Source organism: Eutrigla gurnardus (genome assembly GCF_963514095.1).
Source record: "Eutrigla gurnardus genome assembly, chromosome: 12".
Classification (NCBI taxonomy): domain Eukaryota; kingdom Metazoa; phylum Chordata; class Actinopteri; order Perciformes; family Triglidae; genus Eutrigla; species Eutrigla gurnardus.
The window spans coordinates 18750050-18776245 of record NC_139926.1 but is presented as its reverse complement, the minus strand read 5'-3'; the positions used below and the strand labels follow the sequence as shown (position 1 = coordinate 18776245).

The following is a 26196-nucleotide window of genomic DNA, read 5'->3' as shown; positions in this document are numbered from 1 at the left end:
GGATGAGGGTGGCTGGCGGCTGCGATGCGCATGTATGCAGCCCACTGCCTCGGCGCATCACAACGAACCGCAATTGACAGCTTGCCAGGTTAGAGGGGGGGAAACACGGCATTGAAAGGAGGAAACCAGACCTGCTCAATTTCCACCAGCCAGCCGTCATCTGCATCCACCCGAGGTAGACACTCTCCCCTCCCTCTCCCTCCCTCCCATAAAGACACCTCACGCATCGTATTGTTGTTGTCGGATTGATCGTGTTTCTGTTCTCCTAACGCACAGATGACAGCGTAACCGGGGCGGTAAGCTGATCCGGATACCCCGAAAAAAACCCACCACACAGCCGCTTTGTCGACGAGGATCCGCCGCCGCCGTGACTGGACATGAATTCGGCGGAACAGACGGTTACGTGGCTGATCACGCTCGGGGTGCTGGAGTCGCCGAAGAAGACCATCTCGGACCCCGAGGCGTTCCTGCAGACCTCGCTGAAGGATGGGGTGGTGTTGTGCAGGCTGCTGGAGCGGCTCAGCCCGGGCTCCACGGAGAAAGTAAGGGCAATATAATGTAGGCTACTACACCCCCCCACCTCCACCCCACTCTCGCCCTCCACCTCCTCCCCTCCGCATAACCAACCGCCCGCCCCGTCGGCGCGTCTGTGTGCCGCCCGGATCCGTGAAACCGACGCGGGGTCTGTTGTCTGGCTTCTCTTTCTGCCCACTGGTCCATGACGCGATTTCTTTTGTAGGTCACGGCAGCCCGGGTTATTGTCTGCGAGGAAAAACAGCGGCGTGCTGTGTGTGTGTGTGTGTGTGTGTGTGTGGCTGTAACACAACGCGTATGTGTCAGCGTGTGTGTGTGTGTGTAGAGAAAGGCCGCCTGCTGATCCGCTCCAACGTCTCGGGAAAAACATACAAAAATGATCGATCAAATGTATCGGGAGCGATTGGATCTCAATGATGAAGGCCTCGTTGAACATGCCTCATCGTGTGAAGCCCCCCCACACCACCCTCCTCGTTTTAATTCCCCTTTAATCCGGGGTCGATGTGGCGTGTGTGTCACTGTATTTTCATATGTTCAGCCAAGGATGACTACAGTTGATCTGTACACTGACCACAGCAATAATAAGAGCGGGGCCGCCATTGACTGCAAAGGCGCACAGACGCAGAGAGAGAGGGAGAGGGAGAGAGAGAGAGAGAGAGAGAGAGAGATGGACCCTGTCTCCATTTAAAGAAACAGAGCAGTGTGTGTTGTTAATGTATATAGAGTGAGCTACCCAAAGAAGGCAATGTTTTCTCCCAAGAGGCTCAACACACGAGGAAAATGAGGAAAAATCGAGTTAAATTGCAAACATGTTCCTCCTGGGACATAGACTCAATCCAAATTTGTGTGGCAGAATTGGCCAATATATTGCTGATCTACAATCTGCAGTCATGTAAACTGATTTTTCCCATGACTTGGAAAACCCTTATGGATTAAAATGCCTCTGTATTGCCGCCAACAACACGTTTGGTGTCATCAAATGGATTATTCATGTGATAAATTAATCCAAATGGTATAAAAGAGCAAACATTGGTATCTGGTCAGAGAAGATAGCTTTCTGTAACTCTCAAGTTAATGGAAAGACAATGGTGGAAAAAAATGTCTCTGTCTAATGAGGCATAACCGCAATCGAACATATCAACAAAGTGTGCTGCTTATAGTAATAACACCAGTCAGACAGGCTGGATGTTTGAGGTTGATGTCGTTATTTGAGAGTTAAATAAACAAAACAAAAAACAATAGTGATATATTAGATGGTATTCTACTTTAATGTGTATCATTTTGTAAAAGGATCCAATTAATTTGCTTATAAAACAATTGTGACTAATATATGTCCTGAGAAGAACGTCTATAGATCAAAAAAATAAACGTATCGGTGCCATCTGGTGGACAAACTATGCATTAGTTAACCTCAAACATATCTCTTTGGCATATCTGACACTTCTTGTTACTTATATCAGCCAATATATACACTCATATGAGGTATCGCGGATGAGCTGACATTGGCTGATGTATCCGTTGCTTCTAATGCGAATTATCCAAAATCACCAGGCTTGTGGGTAATTGGCTGGTCAAACTGTGCCGCTGTCTGGGCCCAGATGTGGACCTCGTGTAGTTAGCAGCACTGTATGTGACCCAGGAGAATGTGAGGGATGCGGGGCCACAGCTGGGTCAAATGTCAGTAGCTATCAGGTTAGACACTAGACCAGAGATGATACTGGGTCATCTTTCTTCACAATTAGGTCTCTTTGACTTCATCACTTGCATCTCTTCTTCACTTTTTAGATTCCTCACAGTTACATTTTCATGGACCGATAAAAGGCCGTGATGTGAGGATTGTGGACCTCAATTCCACCGGCGTTCTTCATTTCTAACTACCGGATGTCCTTTTGTTTTTAATGAAACATTGATTGCTCTAGTCCATATCAATCAATGACACTTCCTGGATGAATCTGTGCCCTGGACACAGTCAGACAACAAGCACTTCACATTAGCAAGAAGTAAACACATCGGGAAATGCAAGAAAAACTGAAAATTAGATAAAATGCTAAATGTGTAGCCTCGATAATGTTCTGATCGATTTGTGGTAAAGGTGGAGCTAATTTCAACTACTTTATTGACTATCTGCATTTCCAAAGGGGATCATCTAAATCTGTGACATTACATAATAGGGTGATTATGTTTTAGTGTGATTAGCCTAATCTGAATCTGCAACCTGTACGTTATTAGATAAAATAGTGGAGTATTTGCAGGAAATGTATGAAGTAGCAGAACATTTTAAATACTCAATTGTACTTAAGTACAGTAAGTAAATGTACATTGCATGTATAAATACACCAACCTAAAACTAAATGCATTGGTTACAATGTAATTCAGAGGGTCGTTTACACCGTTTCAGCCTTCTTCTTCACCTCAGTGGTGTGTTGTTAAAAAAAAAAAACATTGCACCCTATAGGCCACACCGACATCAGTGGGGATCCCTATTTGTCAACGTCATTTCCCTCGACACCGACAGCCCACCACAGCCTCCTACGTTCCCCGCTGCGGGTCCGGGATCAGCGTCCAGCAGCCTCCCCGCACGGAGCGTCAGACCGGCCCCGCTGAGAAACGCGCACACGTTGTAGAATGCGTGTCGAGAGACAGAAAGCTACGTTTTTAGGGCCGACGAACTCACAGAAAACCGCAGCGTGAGGAAAAGGAGCAGGGATCCGCGGAGGCGACCTGGAAGCTCGTCTCTTTTCTAAACCAGCGTTTCCGTCTTTTTTTTTTTTTACCAGATTTACCAAGAGCCGAAGAACGACGGCGAGTGCCTGAGCAACATAAAGGAGTTTCTCAAGGGCTGCACGTCGTTCCGCGTCGAGGTAAGTAAACCCCCACCACACACACACACCACCACCACCAACCCTCCTGGGCTCATCTCGTGTTTACAGCATATTATAACACCGACACGGTGCCGGTTGGAAGTGCGTGTTAGAGAGGAGAGACACCGATGCAACACGGACAATGGGTTCATGGAGCCTCTGACAGAGAGGGAGGAGGAGTGAACCACAAGCCGAGAACAATCACCCGTCGGCCGGCTGAGAGAGAGAGAAAGATTCGCTTGGCTGTTCGGTGGCGATACATTTGCAACATTGTGGCAACATCGGCTAACTCCGTTTGATGAAACTGTTACATTGTAGCCCGATCACGTTAGTTCCAGCGTCTGGGTAATGTTTACGCTTTCTAATTAATAAAAAGCTTTGTCCTCGGGGCTCGTGCGTGGCGTTATTGTCACCACGAGCCCTCGTATACTATATATACTACGTTATTGTCACCACGAGCCCTCGTATACTATATATACTATATACAATATATATATATATATAACCGAGAACAAATTGCTGTAGCTATGAGCAATATGACGGTTGGTTGATGGTTATGCAAGTGAGGCTTGTTCTAACATGGTGATTACAGTCTGTGTTATTATAAGGTGGAAAGTCTAAACAGATGAAGTGCCTCACCCTTGCAGAGCAGTAGAAATGGGTATTTAGTAGTTATGGCTGGTGTGAATACCAGCTTAATCTTAAGCAAATGGAGGACAGCGTGCTATTTAAGGCTGTGTGTTGGCCAGTGCATAGAGGGTTCATTGAACCACTGAGTTGTATTTGACAATACAACTCTGTGTTCCTCAGCGTTGCTTCTGCCTACTGAGTCTGAGAGGTGGAGATCGGGGGTGAGACACAGCGATGTCATATAAAGCGTGTGAATGCCTTTTAGTTTACAGACAGCTGAAATGGCAGGGGAGAAAAAGACATGTTGTTATTTTATTGGAAAGGCCTCCGTTTGTTTTGTTTTGGTTCTGGTGGTGTTTTATTGGTAGAAAATAGTCAAATTCTCCACTGTAAACACTCATTATGTCGTGCTGACTTGTGCCTTCACTTGTAACGCTGTGCTCGAGGCCATCACCATTTCCCCCTTTTCCCCCCTTTTTACATAATGGCTCTTTGCGTGCAAGAGTGTGTTCAAAATACATGTGACTTGTCTTTTGGTGGAGCTGGACAGAGCTGGATTACAGTAGTTTGGGGGACATGGCAGTCCTCCCGCTCGCCATCTGTGGAGCAAAGATGGATCTTCTCCAGAGTCCAGAGCACTGCTGGCTCTGACCCCAGGTAGCTGCTGCAGCAGATTAGAGCAGTGGCCTCTAAACACGAGAAAGACGGGACAGATAGACGCTGCGCTTTCGCAGTCCTGACCGACCTCTTTATAACGGAGTTAAGCTGGGTGTTTGGCTGAACGTCAGCAAGCGCTATCCTTGCTCTTGTTTGCACATCTAGCGCGGATATTTCAACCAGAATGATCTCTTTTAGATCTAATTTGGATACCTCATGCAGATTAGACACTCAAGACCGTGTCTCACACTCAGGCAGCTGCTGTTACTGACCCTTAACCCCTAATGCCTTTGACCACAGGAAGTGATCATTAGAGTTCCCATGAACCCACAGGTCCCTCTGGAATAGTAACCGTACCCCGAGTCTACCCTGAATAATCACAGATTACATCTGCACATCTGTCTCGGCTGATGGGAGACATTGCTAGATAACGCTGCTGTATTTGGACATTAATATATGTTTTTTAAAATGTGTTGCTTAGCGCAGGACAAAACCCACAGATTTATCATATTTGAAATACGGAAAAACAGCAAATTGTAGCGTCTCTAGATGCTGGAGCCAGAGAATATTTCCTGTAACAATATTTTCCTGTAATAGTAAAAGGATTATTAAAACTGTCACTGATCGATTGATCAATGGACTGAGCTCCAGTTGGCATGACCGTGGGGTCAAAGTTCTGAATCTTAATCTTTAATATGAGGGTGTTTACAGCCACAAGGCATCAAGAGGCATCTGAAGCAAATCTGATAAAGCAACACGTGAAACGCTTAGTTGGCTTCTTTTTGTTTTAAATGTAATCTAATAAAATAGAAGGGCTGCCTTCAACAAAAGAAATTCTTTCTTAGTTAATATTTTGTTGACTGATTGATTCATTGATCTGTAAGACACATAGAATCGCACAAAAGCACAACTTTAAATCTGATTTCTCTTTGTTTACCTGAGATGTGCTCATACGTTTCTTGGAAATTAGTCATCCAGCATGAAAAAAACTGAAAATGATGAAATAAGTGGCGAAAGAAATCTTAATCGACTAAGATCAAAATGGCCCGACAAAGAGGGAGCAGCCCCATGATACAGCGTATCCTGGTGTGTGCTGTTACTTTGATTTATTTTAATAACTTTAGCCATGTTCACCAGGGATGCACTGATAAACCGACCGGGACGATACATCAAATCAGATGTAGTAAATTCTCAAATATCGATATTGACCTCCTAAAAATCCAACAACAGTTGAGCTATAACATGAATTTTTCACTTGTCTGTGGGTTTTTTTTGTCTCTGGGATCTCAAACACATGATCAGTTGGATTTTGGGTCTGCTGACTTACTTGGCCAGTGAAGAATATCCCACTGTCTGGCTTTAAACTGCTTGGCTGCCTCGTCTGTTAAGGATCGTTGTCCTAAAATGAGGCCGATGCTGTCAACACTTTAACCCATTATTTTATGTCCATCCAGACAAGACTGATCAATCATGGGAGCAGTTCTCCGTGTTGTTGTAGCTCGCTGAGTCACAGAGGGGTGTTGCTCTCTCGTCTTCTCCGAGGCATCATTACCTGACTGTGATGCTGAGGCCCAGCGGACATGTCGGAGCCTGTCACGCATGAATGTTTGATTTAATGACATCCATCATGTTTCATTTTGAAGACTGGTAACTTTTGTTTCCCTTTTTTCCAAATGGATGATTTGTTAAAAAAGGAACCTTTAAAAATGGAGGAAGAACCAACCTTTTTACAGTCATCATGGGGAATGAAAGGTTAAGCACACATACTGAATATTTGTTATAGTTTCAGTCTCGGTGGAAGAATTGACGGGGGAGGAAGAGGATGCTTTCACATGAATGCTCCTCAAGGACAGCAAGTATTTCAGTAGCTTGTATAGACACACACACACACACACACACACACACACAAATACTCCCACAAGAGAATCATCCACATATTCCCCGAGGACATATCTGCAATCAGAGCGAAAAATGAAAGAGACTCATATCTCCGAGTCACTCAGCCTCGGTATAAGTGAACCGAGAGTAAGCAATCACATGAAGCCTTTACACAGGAAGAGCGAGGACAACTACAGTCGTCAGCAGAGATACAATCACTCTCATTCATAGTAACCCGGGAGGCTGTAGTTAGGGTCACGCTGATGGTGATACAAGCCGTGCTGACACTTTTACTGCAGTTAAAGGAGAAGGCTGGCATTATTCTATTATTGTTTTAACAGAAGAGCCATTAATGCATTGGTATGTTTCTCAATACCAGATTAACACTTTACTTAAATATAAATGAAGTTTATTTCTAATTTCTGCTGACTTTATTCTCCATTTGACTAAAGAAGTTCTCACACGTGAAATGTGATATAAGGCACTAGCTGCTGTCCAAATCTATAACATTTACATTCAAGTTAGGCACTATTTAGGGTTGTATGATCTACATCATTGTTTGTGTGTGTGATAAACGTACTAGTCCAAACATTTAACTCCGCTTGGGTTTTCACCTCTTGAGTTAAAGGTACTTAAATATTATATCACAGCTAATGTAAATTTTTATTTAATAGCTTATTTAACAGTGCTGGTAACATGTAAACATGCTGTAGTTCTATAGCAAGGCATAGTAGTAAGATGCTGTTGTTTTATCAGGTTAATAATTTTATAAATTCTCATCCCTTAAAGACATTTTTTCACAGATATTTTCCCTTGTTTACCCTCGGTGTTAAAATGCAATTTGTTTCTGTGTTCAGTGTCTGGATACTGACGTCACAGGTTTTTTCATCTGCACTTTGTATCGATAAGAGATCTTGTTATCTTGATTTTGCCTACATCGTTATTGAATAACTTTATGTAAAGTAGCACCGTACATCAGACTTCAGGTAAAACAGGAAACACTTCGCAGTCGCATACATTCATTATTTGTTTTCAGATATGTTTTTGTCTGCTGAGCTCGTGTGTTACGCCCCCTGCGTCTGTCAAAGATAACGAGAGTGAATCGATTGACTGCTCAGTGCTGGCAGTGTGGCCAAGTAACGACACGGACCGACTGCACTGGAATTAGCGATTAGCTTTAAAGAAGAATCTCTGGCTCATGTTCTCCTGCTCTCTCACCCACAGCCGTTTGAGGCCAGCGACCTGCTGCTCGGTCTGAACTTCTCAAAGGTGCTGATCAGTCTGGTTTCCCTGAATAAAGTCACCGCAGGTGAGTCAAAATACCTGCATGTGTGTGTGTGAGCTACAAGATGTGTGTGTGTGTGGGGTTGTTTTTTTAAATGAGTGCGTGGGAGCAGACACTAGGTCTGGTGTATTTATATGTTCTCCTTTCTGTCCAGATATCGGCGTGGGCAGCGACTCGGTGTGCGCTCGACACTCTTCAGCCCTTCGCATCAAGTCGTTTGAGTCGCTGTCTTCTCAGGCTTCACTGGGCCGATCCTCCAAGCTGCTGCAGAACCAGTTCCGCAGTCTGGTAAGGTCATCATTCACTCACGGCACAGTCTAGGGGGAAAAAAATGCACCTGAGTCACTGAAAAGCTTCACACAATAACATTAACACCTGTCAAATATAATGCAATACATGCAGATAATACAACCTTTGTGATGGCTTTCATGTACAGCTTTTGATGAGATTTTGTCAGAGGGATTTTATATTCTAGTTATGTTGTCCAACTGATAGAGGAAATATGCCATAATAAAAATATAGTTAAAGGTCACAACCACACAGGTGTTGTCAGTTATTCATGCAGGCGGAATTTGATCCGATCGCACCTGTAGAAGGATAGAGGAGTGCGTCGTGAGTTGGTAAACTAATGTTGAAGTCATGGACATGTCAACTCAACAAAGTCTGTACATGTTCACACAGACATGAGGCCCAATAAGGCATGATAATTTGAAACAACTGTGTGACATTTTGTGGAATTAAATTGGCACAGAATAATGCAGATGTTTGCTGAAGTGGCACTTTAGTTAAAAACGTGAGGCTTTTCATGCTGACTGTGTAAATACAGACAGGAAATATGGTGGGAAAGAGAGGGATCTGATATTTAACGAAGGGCCCCAGCGGAAATTGAACTGAAGACTGTTTAATTGTGTGGTATGTGTCTCAACCACTAAGGCCTCAAAAGCTTTGTACAGACACTCTTGTTGATGCTTGTTTTCCTACTCTATATGCTTTCCGTCTCTCTCCATCTCATCAGCCTCGCATCTCCTGACTGTTTCTGTCCGTTTCGGCTCACTTTGTCTTTTGTCTCCCTTCCTCCTCGGCGACACCCTTCCCCCTATTTCATCAGGACATGTCGGAAAACAGTGGACAGCATCTGTTGGTGAGGGCGCGATTCACCTTCCAGCAGAACAACGAGGATGAGCTCTCCTTCGACAAGGGTGATCTCATAGGCGTGACTCGGCAGGAGGAGGGCGGCTGGTGGGAGGGGATGCTCAATGGCAGGACCGGGTGGTTTCCTAGCAACTACGTCCGTGAGGTCAAGGGCTCTGGTGGGTACCTCACCTCAATCTGAAATACATTTCTAAGTTAATGCAGCAGTGTAGTGATTCACAATACATTATATCATATTTGTTTCAATCTCCCCTTCAAGCCACATACGTTTAAATAACTATTCCTGCCCTGCATGTGTCTGTGAATGATCACAGCTTGAAAGAGTAAATCATTCTCTAAACAGACGTTTTAACAAGCAGTACTCCACATCACAGTTGCCATTGTTGTTGCCTTTCCATCTGGCCTCAACGCCACATCTGTTGCTTCTCGGGGCCCTGCTGTGGTCTGCCGTTTACTCGCTTGTAAAACAGGTTGATGCTTGGCAGCTTAAAGTCTGATCCTCTAGTTGACGGACATTTATTTAGTCACATTATTTATTCAGCGGTTTAATGATCATATTTGGTGAATGCAAGAGTAAACAATATAGAATATAATAAGGTTTATGTGAGGAAAAGCAATATTGAAAAACAGCAATCTGAATAAGAAAACGATGAGTGCTGAGCAGTGTTTGGAACCAAGAGACGGTTCATGATGTATTAGCATCGAGAGCTCTGACTGCACATGGGATATGTTGAGATGTGACAAAAAGAGGGCAAAACCGTGCTGCTGAAGCAACGTGTTATGGAGCTCTCATCCACAGATAATTTTGGAAAATGCAATGATCATGATACATTACGCCATTATTCATAGTGACTACTTTCGGGAGGATAGAGGGCCAAAATACTGCCTCCGGGTCCACTTTTATACAATATTTATTAGTTCATGCATGTATTACTTAAGGCTCAGTGGCTCATGAGGTATGCATCCTAATTTGTGTATTTTGTCTTTGTCCACAGACAAACAAGTGTCCCCCAAGTCTGGCACTCTGAAGAGTCCACCTAAAGGCTTTGACACCTCTGCGATCAGCAAGACGTACTATAACCTGGTGAGGATGCAATTCAATAGTTCACTCTTCTTTTCCCTTTTATTGGTTGTCTCTGTCGCTGCAATTCAAGGATTCTGTTTCTGCTTCTGAGGACATTTGAATGCCTGGTTTTCAGATGTGCTTGTGTCTTTGCCTTTTCTATTTAGTCTTTAAACATTCTCAGGGTAATTGAGTACCAGGATAAAATCTCGCTGGCCTCTCCAACCACAGCTCTCTCTGAGAAACACATTAGCATACTTTCCTCTTTTGATCTCTGAAATGCTCCGTGACTACCCTTGAAAATGTAACTGCAGCCGCTAGCAGGTTTGGTTTGTAAAACTGTCATCGCGGTTGCATGATAGGCAAAATGAATTCAGCCTTTCCATTATTTTTATTCCCTCTTTCTCTCGGTCTTTCTCCTGCACGCTCGCGGAGTGCTTCAAAACATGAGATAAACTACAATGAAACTGTAATCCCAGAAGAAATGACTGTCATAAAGAACCGAGCTGATTTTCCAACAACTCTTTAGATGAGGAAACCTTCTAAACTGAATCTGTTTTCTTCTGTTTCAATTGTAGGTGTTGCAGAACATTTTAGAAACAGAGACAGAATATTCCAAGGACCTTCAGAGCCTCCTGACGAACTACCTGCGACCTCTTCAGAGCATTGACAAGTACGACCCATTTACTCATCAAGCTCTATGAAAGCAGAACCACGTTATTTCCACGTTATTGTTGTACAACAGGAACCCTGGATCAATAAAATTGTATACACTTCCCTAACAATAAATCTGGGTTGTTACCTGACTTTCTTTTTTGCATGTCACTGAATATGAATCTGAATGTATTTCGTTTACCATTTTGCTTTACCCGTGCCCATCCTGTATTTTCCTGCAGACTGAGCAGCGTAGATGTGGCTCTGATTCTCGGAAACCTTGAGGAGATCAGCACCTTCCAGCAGATGCTCGTCCAATCGCTGGAGGAGTGCACCAAGTAAGTCCCTCCCTGCACACACAGCACCACTGCAGCAACAGCAGCAGCTGTTTCATAACAAGCAGGAGGACATCTAGTGTCGGACTGCATGTACTACAGGGATGACGGCCTAAACCATAGACTGGCGAATTTGTCATGTTTTATAGCACTTTTGGACTACTGTGCCATACAATATGAACACATACACATTCCATCTACTTCTGCTCTGTTTTCTCGTGAATGAGAGCTTTCATCAAAGCATGTCGTGTGATCTTTGTTGTCTTCAGGCTTCCAGAGAGCCAGCAAAGGGTGGGAGGCTTCTTCCTCAACCTCATGCCGCAGATGAAGGCTCTTTATGTCGGTTACTGCTCCAACCATCCTTCTGCAGTTAATTTGCTCACCTTGCACAGGTACGTTTACACATCAACCACATTTAGTTTTACTTTACATTGGTTTTATTCAAGGAAGAAGAAGAGTGTTTTCATGTTGCATACATGGGGAAAGAGCTGTTTGTAACAGCTTGCATTTGAAAAGGGAAATGGGACCGTTTGTATTGTTGGAATCTGTCTTTGTGTTCCAGTCGAAGCTCGCTGCTTTCCGCTGGTTGCTGCTTTCCGCTATCATCGCTCGTCCCTACAGACACAAAGTGCAGCCAGCTTTTCATTATGAACACCATTGAATACAGCTGAAAGAAACTGACATGCATAGATTTTTAGCTGAGAGAAGCCGCTCTATCGCTCACAGAAGCATTTACATTAACGGTTTAAAATGGAACATAAAACACTATACTACAAAGGCTATATTAAACACATGGTTTTTCAGCTGTTGAGAAAAAAATGGAAATAGATTATTTTACATTTACTTCACTTCTGGTAAGGCAGTGGCTGGAAGACATTAAAATCAGGCAGTAGAAAATGTAAAATAATAATAACATGTATTTGTGCTATCAAAATAACGTGTAAAGTTTCTGAGGGTTCAGGGTTTTAGGCCTTAAGGGGGACATTGGGATTGGGCCTCTGTTTCAGTGGTGTGGATTATCTCCAGCCCCTACTCTTAAACCCTGCCTGCTTTCTCTGAACCTAAATATTCAATTATTCCCCCCTTGTTTAGGTATTTTGGGATTTGGATATTTGGGCGGGGGGGTAAGCTGTTGTTGTTTGTTTGTTTTTAACTCCTCGGGATTACAAACATGTCAATCCTTTGGGAAATGTTTATTCAATAACAATACAAACGACAGAATCCTTAAAAATGATCGCCTTTAATGAAACTGAGGTCATAATGTGAGCTGCCAGCCTCGATAGTGTATTTTTTTTTATCATTCTAAGTATTTATTACCTCTTACTGTTAATCATACCTTTGAAAGGCTGTGTGAGAATGAAACATAGTTGTCGTTGTTGAAGGTTACAATGTGCAGAGAGGGTTTCAGCATTATGGTCATTGTGGAGGATGTGAATTGTGGTGCTGTTGAACTGTTTTCTATTTCTATTATTGATTGTTTGCCAGGACAGTTTTGCGGTTTTGCATTCTCACTGTTGTATTTTTTGCCACATGTTACCATAGTTTGACTGATATCTAGCTGCCTTTATACATTTGTTTACAATTCCAAAGGCTGCGAGTGCATAGAAACAAGCTGAATAACAGTTTTATGAATGTGTTTCTCACCAATAAGTGTTCACATAAATAATTCTCTGAACATGATGGCTTCAAACCCTGTGAGCTTACCGTTTGTGTGGTTGCCTGAAAAGTCATTGTAGGTCGTGAAGGTCACATGAGAAGTAAAATGAATAATTGATGTTGTCTTCCTGCAGTGAAGTGTTGGGGGAGTTTATGGAAGGGCGGGGATCAGTCAGTCCGGGGATCCTCACCCTGACCACAGGCCTCAGTAAACCCTTTATGAGACTGGACAAATACCCCACCTTACTCAAGGAGCTGGAGAGACACATGGAGGTGTGTATCTAAACATCCGTCTAAACTAGAGCACTATGTCGATAACGTGTCTTTAACAACCGGCATGTTTCTTTTTTCTTTCTTTTTTTCAGGAGAGTCATCCTGACCGGCCAGACATTCAGAAGTGCATGGCATCTTTCAAAAATCTCTCTGTAAGATCCCCCACCCCCCATTCAGATGAAGCATGTAACCACACTTGATATGACATGAAATGAAGAGCAGGTCTGTGAGCAGGTGTTTGTTCCCGTTGTGCCAGGCTCAGTGCCAGGAGGTGCGCAAGCGTAAGGAGCTGGAGCTGCAGATTCTCACCGAGTCCATCCGGCTGTGGGAGGGGGACGACATCAAGACCCTCGGCTCTGTGCTCTACATGAGCCAGATCCTCGTCCAGAGTCCTGGCTCAGAGGTACCAGCACCATTTACCTCCTCCATCTGCACTTCATGTGGCTACAAATTGCTACTACTATAGCTTCTGCATTAAACTTGGCTAAAATGATAGCATGCACACTGCTGTGAATGTAACATTACATTCTATAAAAAATGTATTTGTATTGTCACTTGATCAATTAATGCTTCAAATACTGGATTACACCTCATCGTGTTCTTGCATTCCTTCTCATTTCTCTCTCAGGAGAAGAGTGAGCGTTACCTCATGCTCTTCCCTCACGTCCTCCTCATGTTGTCTGCCAGCCCCAGGATGAGCGGCTTCATATTCCAGGTGAATATTAAACATTTTCTCAGATCAGTCTCACCTGAATTTCCCTTCTAGTGTTTAACCTCAGAGATATGTACGTCTCTTATCTTGATTCTAATGTGATGGTTTCACCTCTGCAGGGAAAACTACCCCTGGCCAGTATGACAGTGAACAAACTAGAAGACTGTGAAGCCCATAAAAATGCCTTTGAGCTGAACGGTAAGGCTACATCAGATGAGCGAGATTGTCATGAATCTACATCGAATGCCTTCAAATTCACTGTCTCCGTCCCTGCAGGTACAATGTTTGACCGTCTCCAGGTGATGTGCACCAACCAGCAGGACCTGCAGGACTGGGTGGAACACCTGAGCAGACAGATCAAACACACTGCAGCCACAGGACCCAGCCACAAACCACTCACTGTTCCCTGCCATACGGTCAGGACTTTATGATTACATAGCCACATTCACACATACCCAATGCTGTGTAAATACTGTTAATATAAATCTTGAAGTTGTGAAGGGCTTCTGGAAGCCTGAAGAGTATAAATTGTAGACAATTGATCACACTCTTTGTACTCAAAACATGTGCTAGTTGTTGAATGAGCGAGAAATGTAAATCTGTTGTGAGCGACAGACCTTTTTTTGGTTTGAACTTGAAAAAAATAATTCTCGTTTAAGAATGAATTGAACCAAAGCGAATGAGAGAAACTGTAAAAACAGGGAGGCGTCGCATGCATGAGGAGGCTTTCATCTGGGAGTATTTTGGGCATAGAAGACCCAGAGGCCGGTCAGAGAGACACACAGCCCATCTGTCCTGGGATAGGTTTGGGTTCCCCCAGGAGGTAATGCAGTATGTGGCTGGGGTATATGACATCTGGGGTATGTGACATCTGGGGTATGTGACATCTGGGGTATGTGACATCTGGGTCACTAAGCGCTGCATTTCCCATTTTAATAACAGTCTGTCTTGCTGTTCCTGTATTAGAGGAACACCTCTGCCTACCGCTGAAAAGGACACACTAAACATAGATTAGATTGCTGCATCTACTGGATGTCAATCAAGCATTTTACAGAAGTTTTGTCTTTTGTTTCGTTCCTCAGCTCCCATCCCACCCTCTCACCCCGTCCCGGCATGCTGAGGGGAGGGGCATGACGGTGGCTCCCACCTACCACACCCTGCCTCACCCCTCCTCCCATGGAACACCTCACAGCATCATGATGTGGGGCCCACTGGAACCACCCAACACCCCCAAACCCTGGAGCCTGAGCTGCCTGCGGCCTGCACCCCCTCTACGACCCTCTGCAGCCCTCTGCTACAAGGAGGTGAGGGGACGCAGGTTTTTTTTGTTGTTCTTATGTTTACTTTCTAATCGTCATACAATTGTGTCATCTTTTTCTCTTTTTTTTTTTACAGGATCTTAGTAAAAGTCCTAAGAGTGTGAAGAAACTCCTTCCCAAGCGGAAGCCTGAGAGGAAACAGTCTGAGGAGGAATTTGCCTTGAGGAAGAGTATGTTTAAAAATCTTGACTGTTAATGTCCAGAGTTTGTTTTTGTTTTTCATATTAAAGGAGAAGGAGAAGGGAAATATCTTATTCACTCTTACAGAGAGCTGAAGCAGGTAAATCTATAATTTCATCTTCACCTTCTGTTTCTCAGGTACAGCTGCTCTGGAAGAAGATGCCCAGATCCTAAAAGTCATCGAGGCATACTGCACCAGCGCCAAAACCAGGCAGACTCTCAACTCCAGTAAGAAAACACCAAATCTTACTTCCATATGTGCCAGCACAAAAGAAGAGAGGTTCATACTGGACTGGTCTTTGTTACTGCTGTTACTGTTACTCAGTGCCTTTCTTTAACCCTGGTATTCTGAGCTGATCTTTCTAACAGTATCTTCTCCTTCTGTCTGTCTCCACTCCTCCACTTTTTTCCTTCTTTTTTTCCATACATTTTTGTTTTCTTCATACTGTACTATTACTTTCCCCCCATCCTGCATCCCTCATTTGTTTGTTGTTGTTGTGATTTACCATTTGTTGCGTGCTGCCTATGCTACTTCCTCCTTCTGCACCTCCACTCCTTTTTTTCCCCCGCCCACCCTTTCCTCCCTCCACATTCGCAAACGTCACCCGCCAAACTTGGCCCCGCCCCCCCCCGAGCAGCCTGGCAAGGCACTGACCTGATGCACAACCACGTGCTGGCCGACGTGGACCGGTCCTGCGTGGACTCGCCGGGCCGCCGTAGCAGCGTGTCACGGCCAGAATTGTCCTCTGACCTCTCGGAGGACTCTGACTATGACTCCGTCTGGACCACCCACAGTTACAGGATGGGTTCGGTGCCGCGCAAGAGCTGCATCTCTCACCAGAACTAAAGAACGTACAGTACTGCCTCGCTGTACTGCAATGTAACGTACAGCGCGCTTACCTCTTTTATCTTCAATGTATGAAAAAGAAACTAGATTTTTTTTTTAATTTATCTATTTATTTTCTATTATATATTTGTTAATTTTGTTAACTTATTCGTTTTATTTATTTTTTAGATGATTTGTTTTAAGATGTGTCAAGCATCTCCCTGTTGCCTTTGCCACTTTCCCTTTTATGTGCCTCCTCTCTTTGTGTAGTTGTCATGCAGTAAGCGTTTAGTAATTCTTGTTAATTTATCTTGAATGTGACCACTCCCCTTGTTTGACCATCAACGTGGCGGACTCTCAGCAGGGAGCAGAGGGGTGTTGGAGTGGAATATAGGTGAGGGGATAACCAGGGGAGGGAGAGATGGGGGACTGAGCTTTTCCTGTCTGATATTCAGATGTAATTCAGGAACGACGAGTGTATTCTATTTATCATGTACTACTTCTCCCCAGTATGTGTTTCTAGAGTATGTATGCTCAAACATAGCACAGTTGCCATACACACACATGCACAGGTTCAGGCACACATGCCCCTGCTGCCTGATGATACAGCAGCATGCAAATGAAATATCCAAATTATTTATCACATCGCTGTTTTCCTCATTTTGAGTCTTTTATTCATGTTGTCAAGCAGATTTAGATTTAACATACCACATGACCAAAAGCTACGAAGTACTAAATAATCTTTGCTTAATGTAATGGGTTGTGAAAGGATAAGAGCTAGTGGACTAAGACTGGTGAATTTAAAGGGTCAGTTCATCCAAAATGCCAACATATGATATAAACTCTGATACACTCGTACAAAGTAAATTGTTTGTGGTGCTCGCAGCTTTGAAAGATGACATTTTACACACCAATACGTCTTTCCAGAATCCAAAGATCTCACAATCAACAGTTTTAACGACTTCCATTGAAGAAATTTTCACTATGAAAACTGTTTACAGCTTTACCGACGCGTCCTTATTTAAGTTATTTTTTTTCAATCCTTTTAGTACCACAAACTAAATTCCTTTGTGTTCTTTTTGTCAGTAACCTGCGTCACAGATACCATCTCAAGAGTTGAATGAGAAAATGTTTTATTTCAATATTTTTGGCAAACTGGCCCTTTAAGTCATCTTTGAGATTTTTCTGTATTGTGTAGTCTCCTAAGCATCGTCCTTTAAAGCCTGATCTTCCATCCAGTACTATTGCTGTCTGTCGGTGGTTCTACAGGGTTGTATTTATCTTAAGTTTTAACAAACAAAATAAAAAGATTCATTAAAACCAGGCATTACATACCAGCCTGACATGAATAAACTGTTAACTGAAGCCAAACAGCTACAGGCCTGTAACACAAATCAAATGCCTTTTTGTTTAATGCCTCCTGCTAGTTAAAGGAATAGTTCAATATTTTGGGAAATGTGCTTATTGGCTTTCTATATGGGAGTTAGGTGAGAAAATCGATACCACTTTCAGATTTGTCCTCTCCAAATGAAGCCCAAGCCAGCAGCAGGCTAGCTTGGCACTTAGCTTAAGTACACACGATATAATATGTTAATTTCTGAGCTTTAGAGGTGCTTGTTGTTTGGGGTTTTAAACTTTGGACTTAGCCAGGCTAGCTGTTTCCCCCATTCCAGTCTTAATGCTAAGCTAACGCTGAGCATACAAACATGAGCTTTATCTTAATTTATTCATCTCACTCATGGATAGAAAGCAAATTATTAATAATCTAATATAATGTTATTTCTGTCCTCTTGTTATGTTCCAAGAGAACAGAGAAGAAGTAATTACTAGCTAGGCTCCTCTGATTCCAGTCTTTACACTTAGCTATGCTAAGCTAACCAAACAAGCGGCTAGCTCTAGCTTCATATTTACTGTACTGACGTGTGTTATCAATCCTGTCATTAAACTCTAAGCAAACAAGCCTATTTCCCAAAGCATTCCTTTAAGGTGCAGCTGTTTCCAGACTTTGGTAGGTCAACGGACAGAATTTGCCAGGTTAGCTTAACGGGGGGAAAACACACATCCCTCGTGTCAGAACACAACTTGCACCTATCCTACGGCCTCATGAGCCAGGCATTCCTGAGTGGTGTCTGGCTTGTGAGTTATTCCCATGCTATCTCTTGCATCAATGACTATTTTTATGAAGAAGTATTTTTCCAGTGTTGGTATAAAAGTACAGGTTGGCATCCACTTACAGTAGAGTCTATCTCCTTTCACAGCAAGCAATGTGGGTGACATATGGAATATATTGGTCCATGTTACAGTACTATTTACTGTTTCTGTAATGATTCCTTTGTTGTATTCATTATTTTGTATACAGGCAATTTTTTTTTTTACATTTTATTCTGTATGTCAATGTTTACAAAATGATCCCTGGAAGAATCATTTCTTTTCTCTCCTTTTTTTTCTTTATTTTTTTTTTTACAATTGTATTGCTATGTATCAAAGTTTACACTGAAAATTATAACATGAAGTGTTTAAATTATTTTGCACAATCATGTAATGGGCCAGTGGGGTTTGGGGATAGAATCTGTTAAATTCTGTACTTTTTGTCGTCTACCTAGAGTGTGTATGATATAGTCCTAAAGGTAGACTTGAGTATTCAGTGTTACTGTAAAGTAAATGCTCATTCGTAGTATAAATGCTCACCTTTGGTGTATTGAAAGCATTGAAGGTAAAAAAACAACAACAACAACAAAAAAGCAGTAAGAAACAAGAGGCCGTGAAAATGCAGGAACATTTCTATGTGAGATTCTCTCTCGATCTCAGAATACTGTCAGAGTGGACTTGAAATATAAGAGCACATAGTCTCCTTTTCTGTAAATACTAGTTGTCATGGAGCAAGAAAAAAAAATCCATTCTACCTTCTATGAGTATTTGAGCTAAGAATATCACTGTCCTTATATCATGTGCTATACTTTTGTGACGGGTGTATTCTGTGGTATAAGAAGTCAAACAGGCAGGATAAAAAGAGACCAACTGTCTTTGACCAACATTGTCCTCCGTGTGCTCTAATGCTGTATGTTCACACACGTGACCATGTCTTCTCTGCGAAACAGCGCCTTTCGGTGTGTTTGTTCTACTCTGCTGAGGTGTTCAAGTCCCCAAAACGCTGTATTATGAGTTTTGAATAAATCTGTCATTTGGTAGACGCTGGCATTCCGGTAATTTCGTGAGAATGGCGGGGAGAAAATATGGTTTGTGTTTGCCGTGAAGATGGTGCTTATGTCATTATGTTTGATAAGAGAGCTGAGATGTGAAGGAATGAATGGATGCGTGTATCTTTTTCTCCACAGCCTCTCAGCCTTCCTTTCACTTTCCTCTGGTTCTTCATCTGTGCATGACTAACACACCGCTGCTACCACTTTCGGTCTCTGCTTGGTGCTCTTCGATGCCGACTGTCACTCATTCCGATAAAGACGCTCTGTGCCGACTCGTCTTACTACAAGGTGGGACAAACACAAAGTGCCGATTGTTGAGTACTCTTTTGTTGTTGCTGTTGAAACAGGATCACAAAGGGAAACGGGGCTGCATGTAATCATCCCCGGCGAGAAGAAGATCCTGGTGGAGGATCCAAGTCGCAACGGGCAAAGTGCTGTTGAAGAAAAGTAAGATGAGAGAGAAATCTCTTTTACTTTTGCTCTGGATCACAGTTTTAACAAATTGCAAAGACAAAACCCAACAATGCCTGAAGCAAAATGGTTCCTACTGAAACTTACACAATAAAATAAATTACATATGTATTATGTACATATGTATCACATTTTCTAAAACAACTGGGCACTGCATGTTGTTGGAAACATGACTCGAAAAGGAGTAAATGCATTTTTTAGGACTATTTTCAGCTACAGATCAATATATATATATATATGTGGTACTCTAGTTAGACAGAAAGCAAGTACATCGTAAAGGCCGCTGCTCTAAAAGCCAAAAGGAATGAGCTCACGTCTTTGCAAGTGTGCCTTAAAACAACACTCACATTCCCATATGTGCAGTAAACAGATTTTGGTTGATGTAATTGTTCCTCTCGTCCTTTTATCGGCTGGGAAGAAATGGGGGGGGGGGAATCCACAGCCCTCGTTTAGTAACTGATAGACTTAATAACCAGCCTTGTTGCACTGACCTGTACATGTTTATCACCTTAAAGGAGCCTGGTGGATGTGGTGTACGCCCTGAGGGATGAGGTTCAAGAGCTGAAACAGGTGAATGTTTATGATGAATGGTGGATTTCTCTAATGTGGGACCCTCAGGTGAATTTACCTGGTTGGATGACGAGTAATGTTTAAATGCATTTGTGTTGATCTCTTTGGGGAAATTGATGCTTTCCAATCTCTTGGCACATAAGAAGTCTGAACCATGATTTGTTTCGCCTCACAGGACAACAAGAAAATGAAGAGGTCACTGGAGGAGGAGCAGAGGGCACGGAAGGATCTGGAAAAGGTTGTGAGGCGGGTGTTAAAGAGCATGAATGACCCGACATGGGACGAGACAAACCTCTGAGGGTCTTGTGCATCATAGAAAGTGTGTGTGTGTGTGTGTGTGTGTGTGTGTGTGTGTGTGTGTGTGTGTGTGTGTGTGTGTGTGTGTGTGTGTGTGTGAGAGAGAGAGACAGAGAGAGAGAAATGTACACAATCATGCATAATTTAAAGTTGGTTGTGTGAGTGAGGGGACCGGCAAATATGTGCTTGTTTGAGGTGTGTGTGTGAGTGTGTGTGTGTTTGCTCTACAAGGAGTGTTGTCACTGGGCCTTCGGTGAAAAGACGGGAAGCGCTGCGACATGATGCTGCACTGGCTCGACCACCTCTACCATCATCACATTCCAACGCCAAGCAAGCTGGCGAGGAGCTGCCACACTTCACCCTCAGTGTGTCCGTCACTTTCGGCATCCACCGCCGGTGTCTTTGGCAGTGTTCAGCGTGGCTGGATGACAAGTGGAGAGAAGTCTCCCTCTGTTTACAATCATTTAACAGTCCGCTGTTCCAGTGGTACATTTATGGTACTTTAATGGTGTCTTAAACCTTCCCAAAGGTCTTGGGAGAAGTTGAGACTTGTACCATTGCATAACCTCTCTCATGTTATTTAATAATTTTTTTTTATGAATTGACTTTTGGTTCCGTCTTTACCTGACACATGCTTGGCCTGTTTTTCAGCCCCAAGTGAAGCCTGTGACAGGAAACTCATCTTTGAGTGTTTTTATTTTTATTTTTTGTCCACTTCATTGTTTGACCACTTAGCGTTTTGACTTCCTTTTCTAGGGATTCTAGGGAATTGTACAGATATTGAAGTTGTACTGTATAATGTAAATACTGCTAAAATATGAGCCTTTGTCCTTTTTGGGAGAAATAAACGTATTCTTCAAAGAATGTCTTTGAGTCGCTGCTAAATCTGATCCCCCACACCACAAAGGAACAAGGAAACTGCACTTTTTGTCTCTCAAGACAAACACGCACAAACTACAATAACAACCAGCCAAAGCAGGGCACTGCCCTTGGCCCTCAGACCAGAAATTAGATATATTAATATTCTGTATCAAAAACTGGTTTCAAAATGTCTTTTAGTTGTAATTGTGCTCGTGCGGAGCTAATATGGTCGCTCTAAACCTTTTTGGCTTCCAAAATGACATTAGGGTAAACGGTGAAGTTTTAGTTTATGATTTTTATGATGATATATAAAGTGTACATACATTTTTTGTAACATAAAAACAAAAGAATTTCCAATGTTATGCCTGTAATTCATAGATTTTGATTTTTCCAAAAAGAAAATTAAATGGATATAGAACATAGCATATTTTTTCCTTCTCATCACCTTCAAAACATGTCTTAATATTTAATGTACACAGTATTATTATTAGTATTGAATGTCTTTGTAGCTGGATATAAATGCACAACTTTAAAGAAAGCTTCTTTACTACTAAGTTGAAAACATTGTCTCCAACTAGACACATTTCTACATAAAGTAGAGCCAAATAATAATAATCCTCCTGGGGGCAGTTACAGGCCGAATGCAATTCCTAATATATTTATTTATCTGGTAACACAGCAGGTAGGAAACCAGGCAAGTACAGGGAGTGCTTCAATTTTCTTTTCTTTTTTTCTCTAGTATGTGAACAAAATGTTTGGTTTTGTGCAGCAGGTTGTGAACTGGCCGCCACTCCGCCCACACGCAATACACCGCTGCACCTTTCGCAAAAAATAAAAAATAAAATAAAAAAGGCGGGCTCGTTCAAACTGCTGCGTCTGCGCAAGCGGCATTTACGCTAGCCTGCTAACAGGTGTAATTGTGTTTCTGGACTCCCTTAAGTTTAAAACTTTACTTCTCTTTTGACACACATGGACATTTAGCAGCACCTAACGACTCCACTGGGATTCACCGAGGACAGAGCCAGGTATGAGCTGCTTGTGCAAACGGATAGTGGAGATGTTCTGTGCAGTTGGTGTTTGTGTCAAAAACGGTGCATTTAGTGTGCAGCTGAGCCTTTGTTTTCACACTGATGGTCACTTGCTGTTTCTTTTCCACACTGCAACTAAATAAGCTGTTAAAGGTAGACTAGCGATAGCAATGAATGCTCTGACAAAAAAAATGGCAGAAACAAGTTAACTGCCTCGGTGGCGGAGCTGTGAAAAGCCTGTCCATCCATAAAAGGCCTGCCTGTCAGTTACTTTCTTCCCGCGCGCACTCCGATCTTGAGCACTCGTTGGGGCGCGCGCGCGACCCATCTCAATGCTAATAGGCAGGCAGGGGCAGTAGCTACAGCTAGCAAACGAGTTACACAACCAAACTAAAAGGACAAAAAACCAAGAAGAAGAGCTGCAGAAAGTCCGATAAAGTGCCAACGCACTTTCAGACGGCAATGACCGAAAAGAGGTCCGACACAGTCAGCGGCGAAAACCAGAGTAAACAACGGTGTGGCTTTTCAAGATGGAATGGGCTAACAAGTGAAGCCACGGTGGCATTATTTCTTATGGACAGGTAAATTATCTGCTTTGCTTTGGGTGAAATGTAACTTATGTATGTGTTAGCCAACACCAAGTTAGCTAACGTTATGTTGCATGTAATCTTAAGCTAACGCTACCTGTGTGAACTATTTTAGCTTTGGAAGGGACGTAGCATTACGTTAGCTTGTATGTAATCTAACTGACCGTACCTGTGTGCATTGTAGTTGTGAGCGTTTATCGAATTTATCTTGTCTTTGAAAGGACTGTTTTACAAAAGCATTGATGTAGCTTAGTGTCGGAGTCTCCCTGTGATAGATGAGTACTGGATTCGGAGAATGTATTTGACTGTTATCTTATTCATATATTCATCTTTCTTTCGTGTAGCTCATTTGCTGAAAGATGATGCAGTATGTTGTGTTACAAGTCCTATCATTTTAGGTAATAAACTAGTTAATACAGTGACATTGATTTGTTTTTGTAATGAGAATAAAAAGCATGTTGGAGATTTACTGTAAATGGCATTTCATATGGAAATGTAAGGTGCTGTGCAATGTAAGGTAATATGAACATTTCACTAAGGTTGACCTCCTTTCTCTTATGCCAAGTACAGCAGGTTGTACACCAAGAAGGCCAGGGCGTAGAGGTTCTACACACTGAAGGTGGACAAGGACTACAATTGTATAACAGGTCTGCAGCGCTATCCTGCAGCAAAGGTTGTCTGCTACGATGGGGATGCCACGGACCAGAGCAATGAGGCCAGCCGATCCCCGGCAACATGGGGTTCTGTCAGGTAGGTGCAAAATGTTATAAATGTTTGTCACTGCATAAAATACTGACAAATGTTGCAGTGTTGTCAGTTTTTGACAGTAATGTGGCCGCGCTGAAGAAGTTGCATGCCTGCAGGTCAAACTTATAACGTATACACGTGTTCTGTGTTCGCATTATAAATCTGCTGCACTACGTGAGCTGGCTGAATTCGAAACATGTAAATGACACATTTTGACATAATTGGAAAAAGTGCAGAAAATAGGCTCGCAAGGCAATGATATTGATTGCATGTTGTCGTTGACCTAACAAAAAAATCATGCATTGTGTGTGTGTTTTGTGTGTGCATGCTACACTTTCTTTTCGAAATGAGCAGCCTATTGAAATTCTTTGTGTATGCTGATAATCGGGGGGGTGGGTGGGTATGATACCATTGTGCTGCTGTTGGATGAATAAGCGCAGATGTCAACCTTTTCACTGTGACTCTCACCTTGTCCACTCATTTGTAATGAAAACAGTTGCCTTTTGTTTCTCGTGGAATATTACTTCATCGGAAACAAAGGCGCAATTCCCATTCATCCTGTGAAGCAGATCTTTGGCAGATAAAGCCAGGCCGGTGCTGCGGTGCTCTGACCTTGTTGGCCTGACTCGCTCTCTCTCTCTCTTTCTCTCTCTCTCTCTCTGCTGAAAAGTTTACCTGGGTTCCTGATCCTTTTTCCCACATGGAGGCACGTATAACTGCACATTGCAGCAAGACTCCAACTTCTTCCTTTTCCGTCTCCTCCCACTTTGCCGCGCCAAATGGCGTTCTTCCTCTTCCTGTCAAGTGTCTGATTGGAGAGAAACTTGTGAATTGAAGAGGCAGACGTGTATTATCAGAGCGCTGACCTTCCCCCAGCCCCTCTTCACTCTCCCTGCCTCTTTCTTCGTAAACCAGGATGGAGTGACAGCTTGTCAGTGTGCGTGCTCCACAATGCGGCTCAGACTCCCCGACAATTGTGGAGCTCGGGAAAAAGCATCAAGGTCTTCCTCTCTCTTTCGTTCACTCTTTTCTCTCTCTTTTCAAAGCAGAGAATCAATCAGCTGTACACACACACACATACGACTCACTTCTTTTCCCTTCCATCTAACTATTCAGCAGCCAGTGATCATTTAGACTTGACATGTATTGTGAAAAACTGAGCTGCTCTGCCTCTTCTTCTTTTCTTTCACTCCCTTTCTCTTTCAACTGTCTGTCATTAATGTCCAGGTCTTACAATATACGAACAGAGGAGAAGAAGAAAGCAAAGAGTGAGGGATGAATTGATGGATGGGAGGATAAGCACTCAGTGTCCTTTCTTTAAAGATTTGTTATTGTACAGTACTGTCTCCCAGTCATTTTTGGTTGGTGTTTCAGTCTGAAAGCCCGTCCACGTGCTCTTTTGTATGGGAAAGCAATAAGGCCCCATTCAATGAAGCTGAATGGACCTGCCATCCTTAGGGGCTGAGGCCTGAGGACTCCTATTCTTTAGCCCCCAATCTAATTGGAGCTGAAATGAAATGGAGGTTTCTTATGAAAATAGGCTTTGTTTGGCCGCAAGGCTGGTAATTCATAAACAATAAGCAGGGCCCCATTGTGTAGATAATAATATATTCATGCTGCTGGAGATGGGGCGAAGGCAAAGCGAAGGCTGAGGATATATAAGGAGGATAGGCAGAGACAGGGATGGAGAGTGGAGGGATAGGAGGAAGGGGAGGAGGAAGACTAGGGGCTAATAGCAAACAGTGGGTCAGAGAAAATTGGTAATGGTTGCGTAGAGGCAGAGGACTTATTAGAGGAAGTGAAAGGACTAAAAGTGGGTAGGAGTGAAAACTGAGTGGGCGTTGGGGGGTGAAAATGACGGCGAGTAGGAGAGATAGACGAGATAAGAATGAGGCGAGGAAGGCGGGAGACCGGGAATTGGCTTGGAGTACCTCTAAGCCTACAGGTGACTGGTTTGGCAGCAGTGGGGGGAGAAGGCAAGTGAGTGAGAGTTTTTTAAAAATGGAATAGGTTGCACAGTGCAAATCTGTGTGGATTTGAGAGCAGTGGAGCTGATGGAGTGGATTGGTCAAGTGCAGAGAAAAGGAAGCAGGTGGGGATAGGGTTGGGGTTGGAGAGGGGGGGTGTGTGTGAGAGAGGAGACCAGCGTGTCTGTTATAAAACTGACAGGAAGGCTTTTACCGCCAGGAGACGCGATGGCTGGCTGAGAAAAACAGGTGAGCTTTCATGCCACTTTGATTCATCAGTTGGTCTCGACGATCTCTCACTGTTACCGTCTGTAATCGTGCAGGTCAAAGTTGTTTCTGTGAGGTGATGCTCAGCAGTCAACACACTTGTGAAGAAGTGAGTTTCTCTGGACTAACTAAAGTGCTGGACTGAAGTGCTCTGTGGAGTGACGGACTGACCGAATGGGACCCTGC

General features: G+C 43.1%; 1 protein-coding gene across 2 annotated transcripts; it reads left to right on the top strand.

Annotated features, from left to right (window-relative positions):
* On the top strand, positions 1-21411 carry arhgef7a (Rho guanine nucleotide exchange factor (GEF) 7a). 2 transcript variants are annotated; one of them, XM_084023672.1, is made up of 22 exons: positions 1-175; positions 277-542; positions 3312-3395; positions 7785-7869; positions 8000-8133; positions 8954-9155; positions 9993-10081; positions 10639-10733; positions 10957-11052; positions 11319-11441; positions 12840-12978; positions 13071-13130; positions 13235-13381; positions 13607-13693; positions 13810-13888; positions 13967-14106; positions 14773-14994; positions 15086-15179; positions 15328-15417; positions 19563-19662; positions 20202-20256; positions 20432-21411. In XM_084023672.1, exons 2-22 carry the CDS (start codon positions 378-380, stop codon positions 20552-20554), a joined length of 2409 nt encoding a protein of 802 aa, XP_083879798.1. In that variant the 5' UTR covers positions 1-175; positions 277-377; the 3' UTR covers positions 20555-21411. The 2 variants fall into 2 exon arrangements, with proteins under 2 accessions (XP_083879798.1, XP_083879799.1); XM_084023673.1 differs by lacking the exons at positions 19563-19662; positions 20202-20256; positions 20432-21411 and adding an exon at positions 15828-16073 and having other exon boundaries at positions 5-175.
* Positions 21412-26196: the final 4785 nt, after the last annotated feature.

Bases quoted from the DNA above. Each gene is read 5' to 3' on its own strand.
- arhgef7a (XM_084023672.1), top strand. From the start codon at position 378: ATGAATTCGGCGGAACAGACGGTTACGTGGCTGATCACGCTCGGGGTG. The intron at 3,396-7,784 runs GTAAGTAAACCC...TCTCACCCACAG, and splicing joins GCACGTCGTTCCGCGTCGAG to CCGTTTGAGGCCAGCGACCT. The intron at 13,889-13,966 runs GTAAGGCTACAT...CCGTCCCTGCAG, and splicing joins AAATGCCTTTGAGCTGAACG to GTACAATGTTTGACCGTCTC.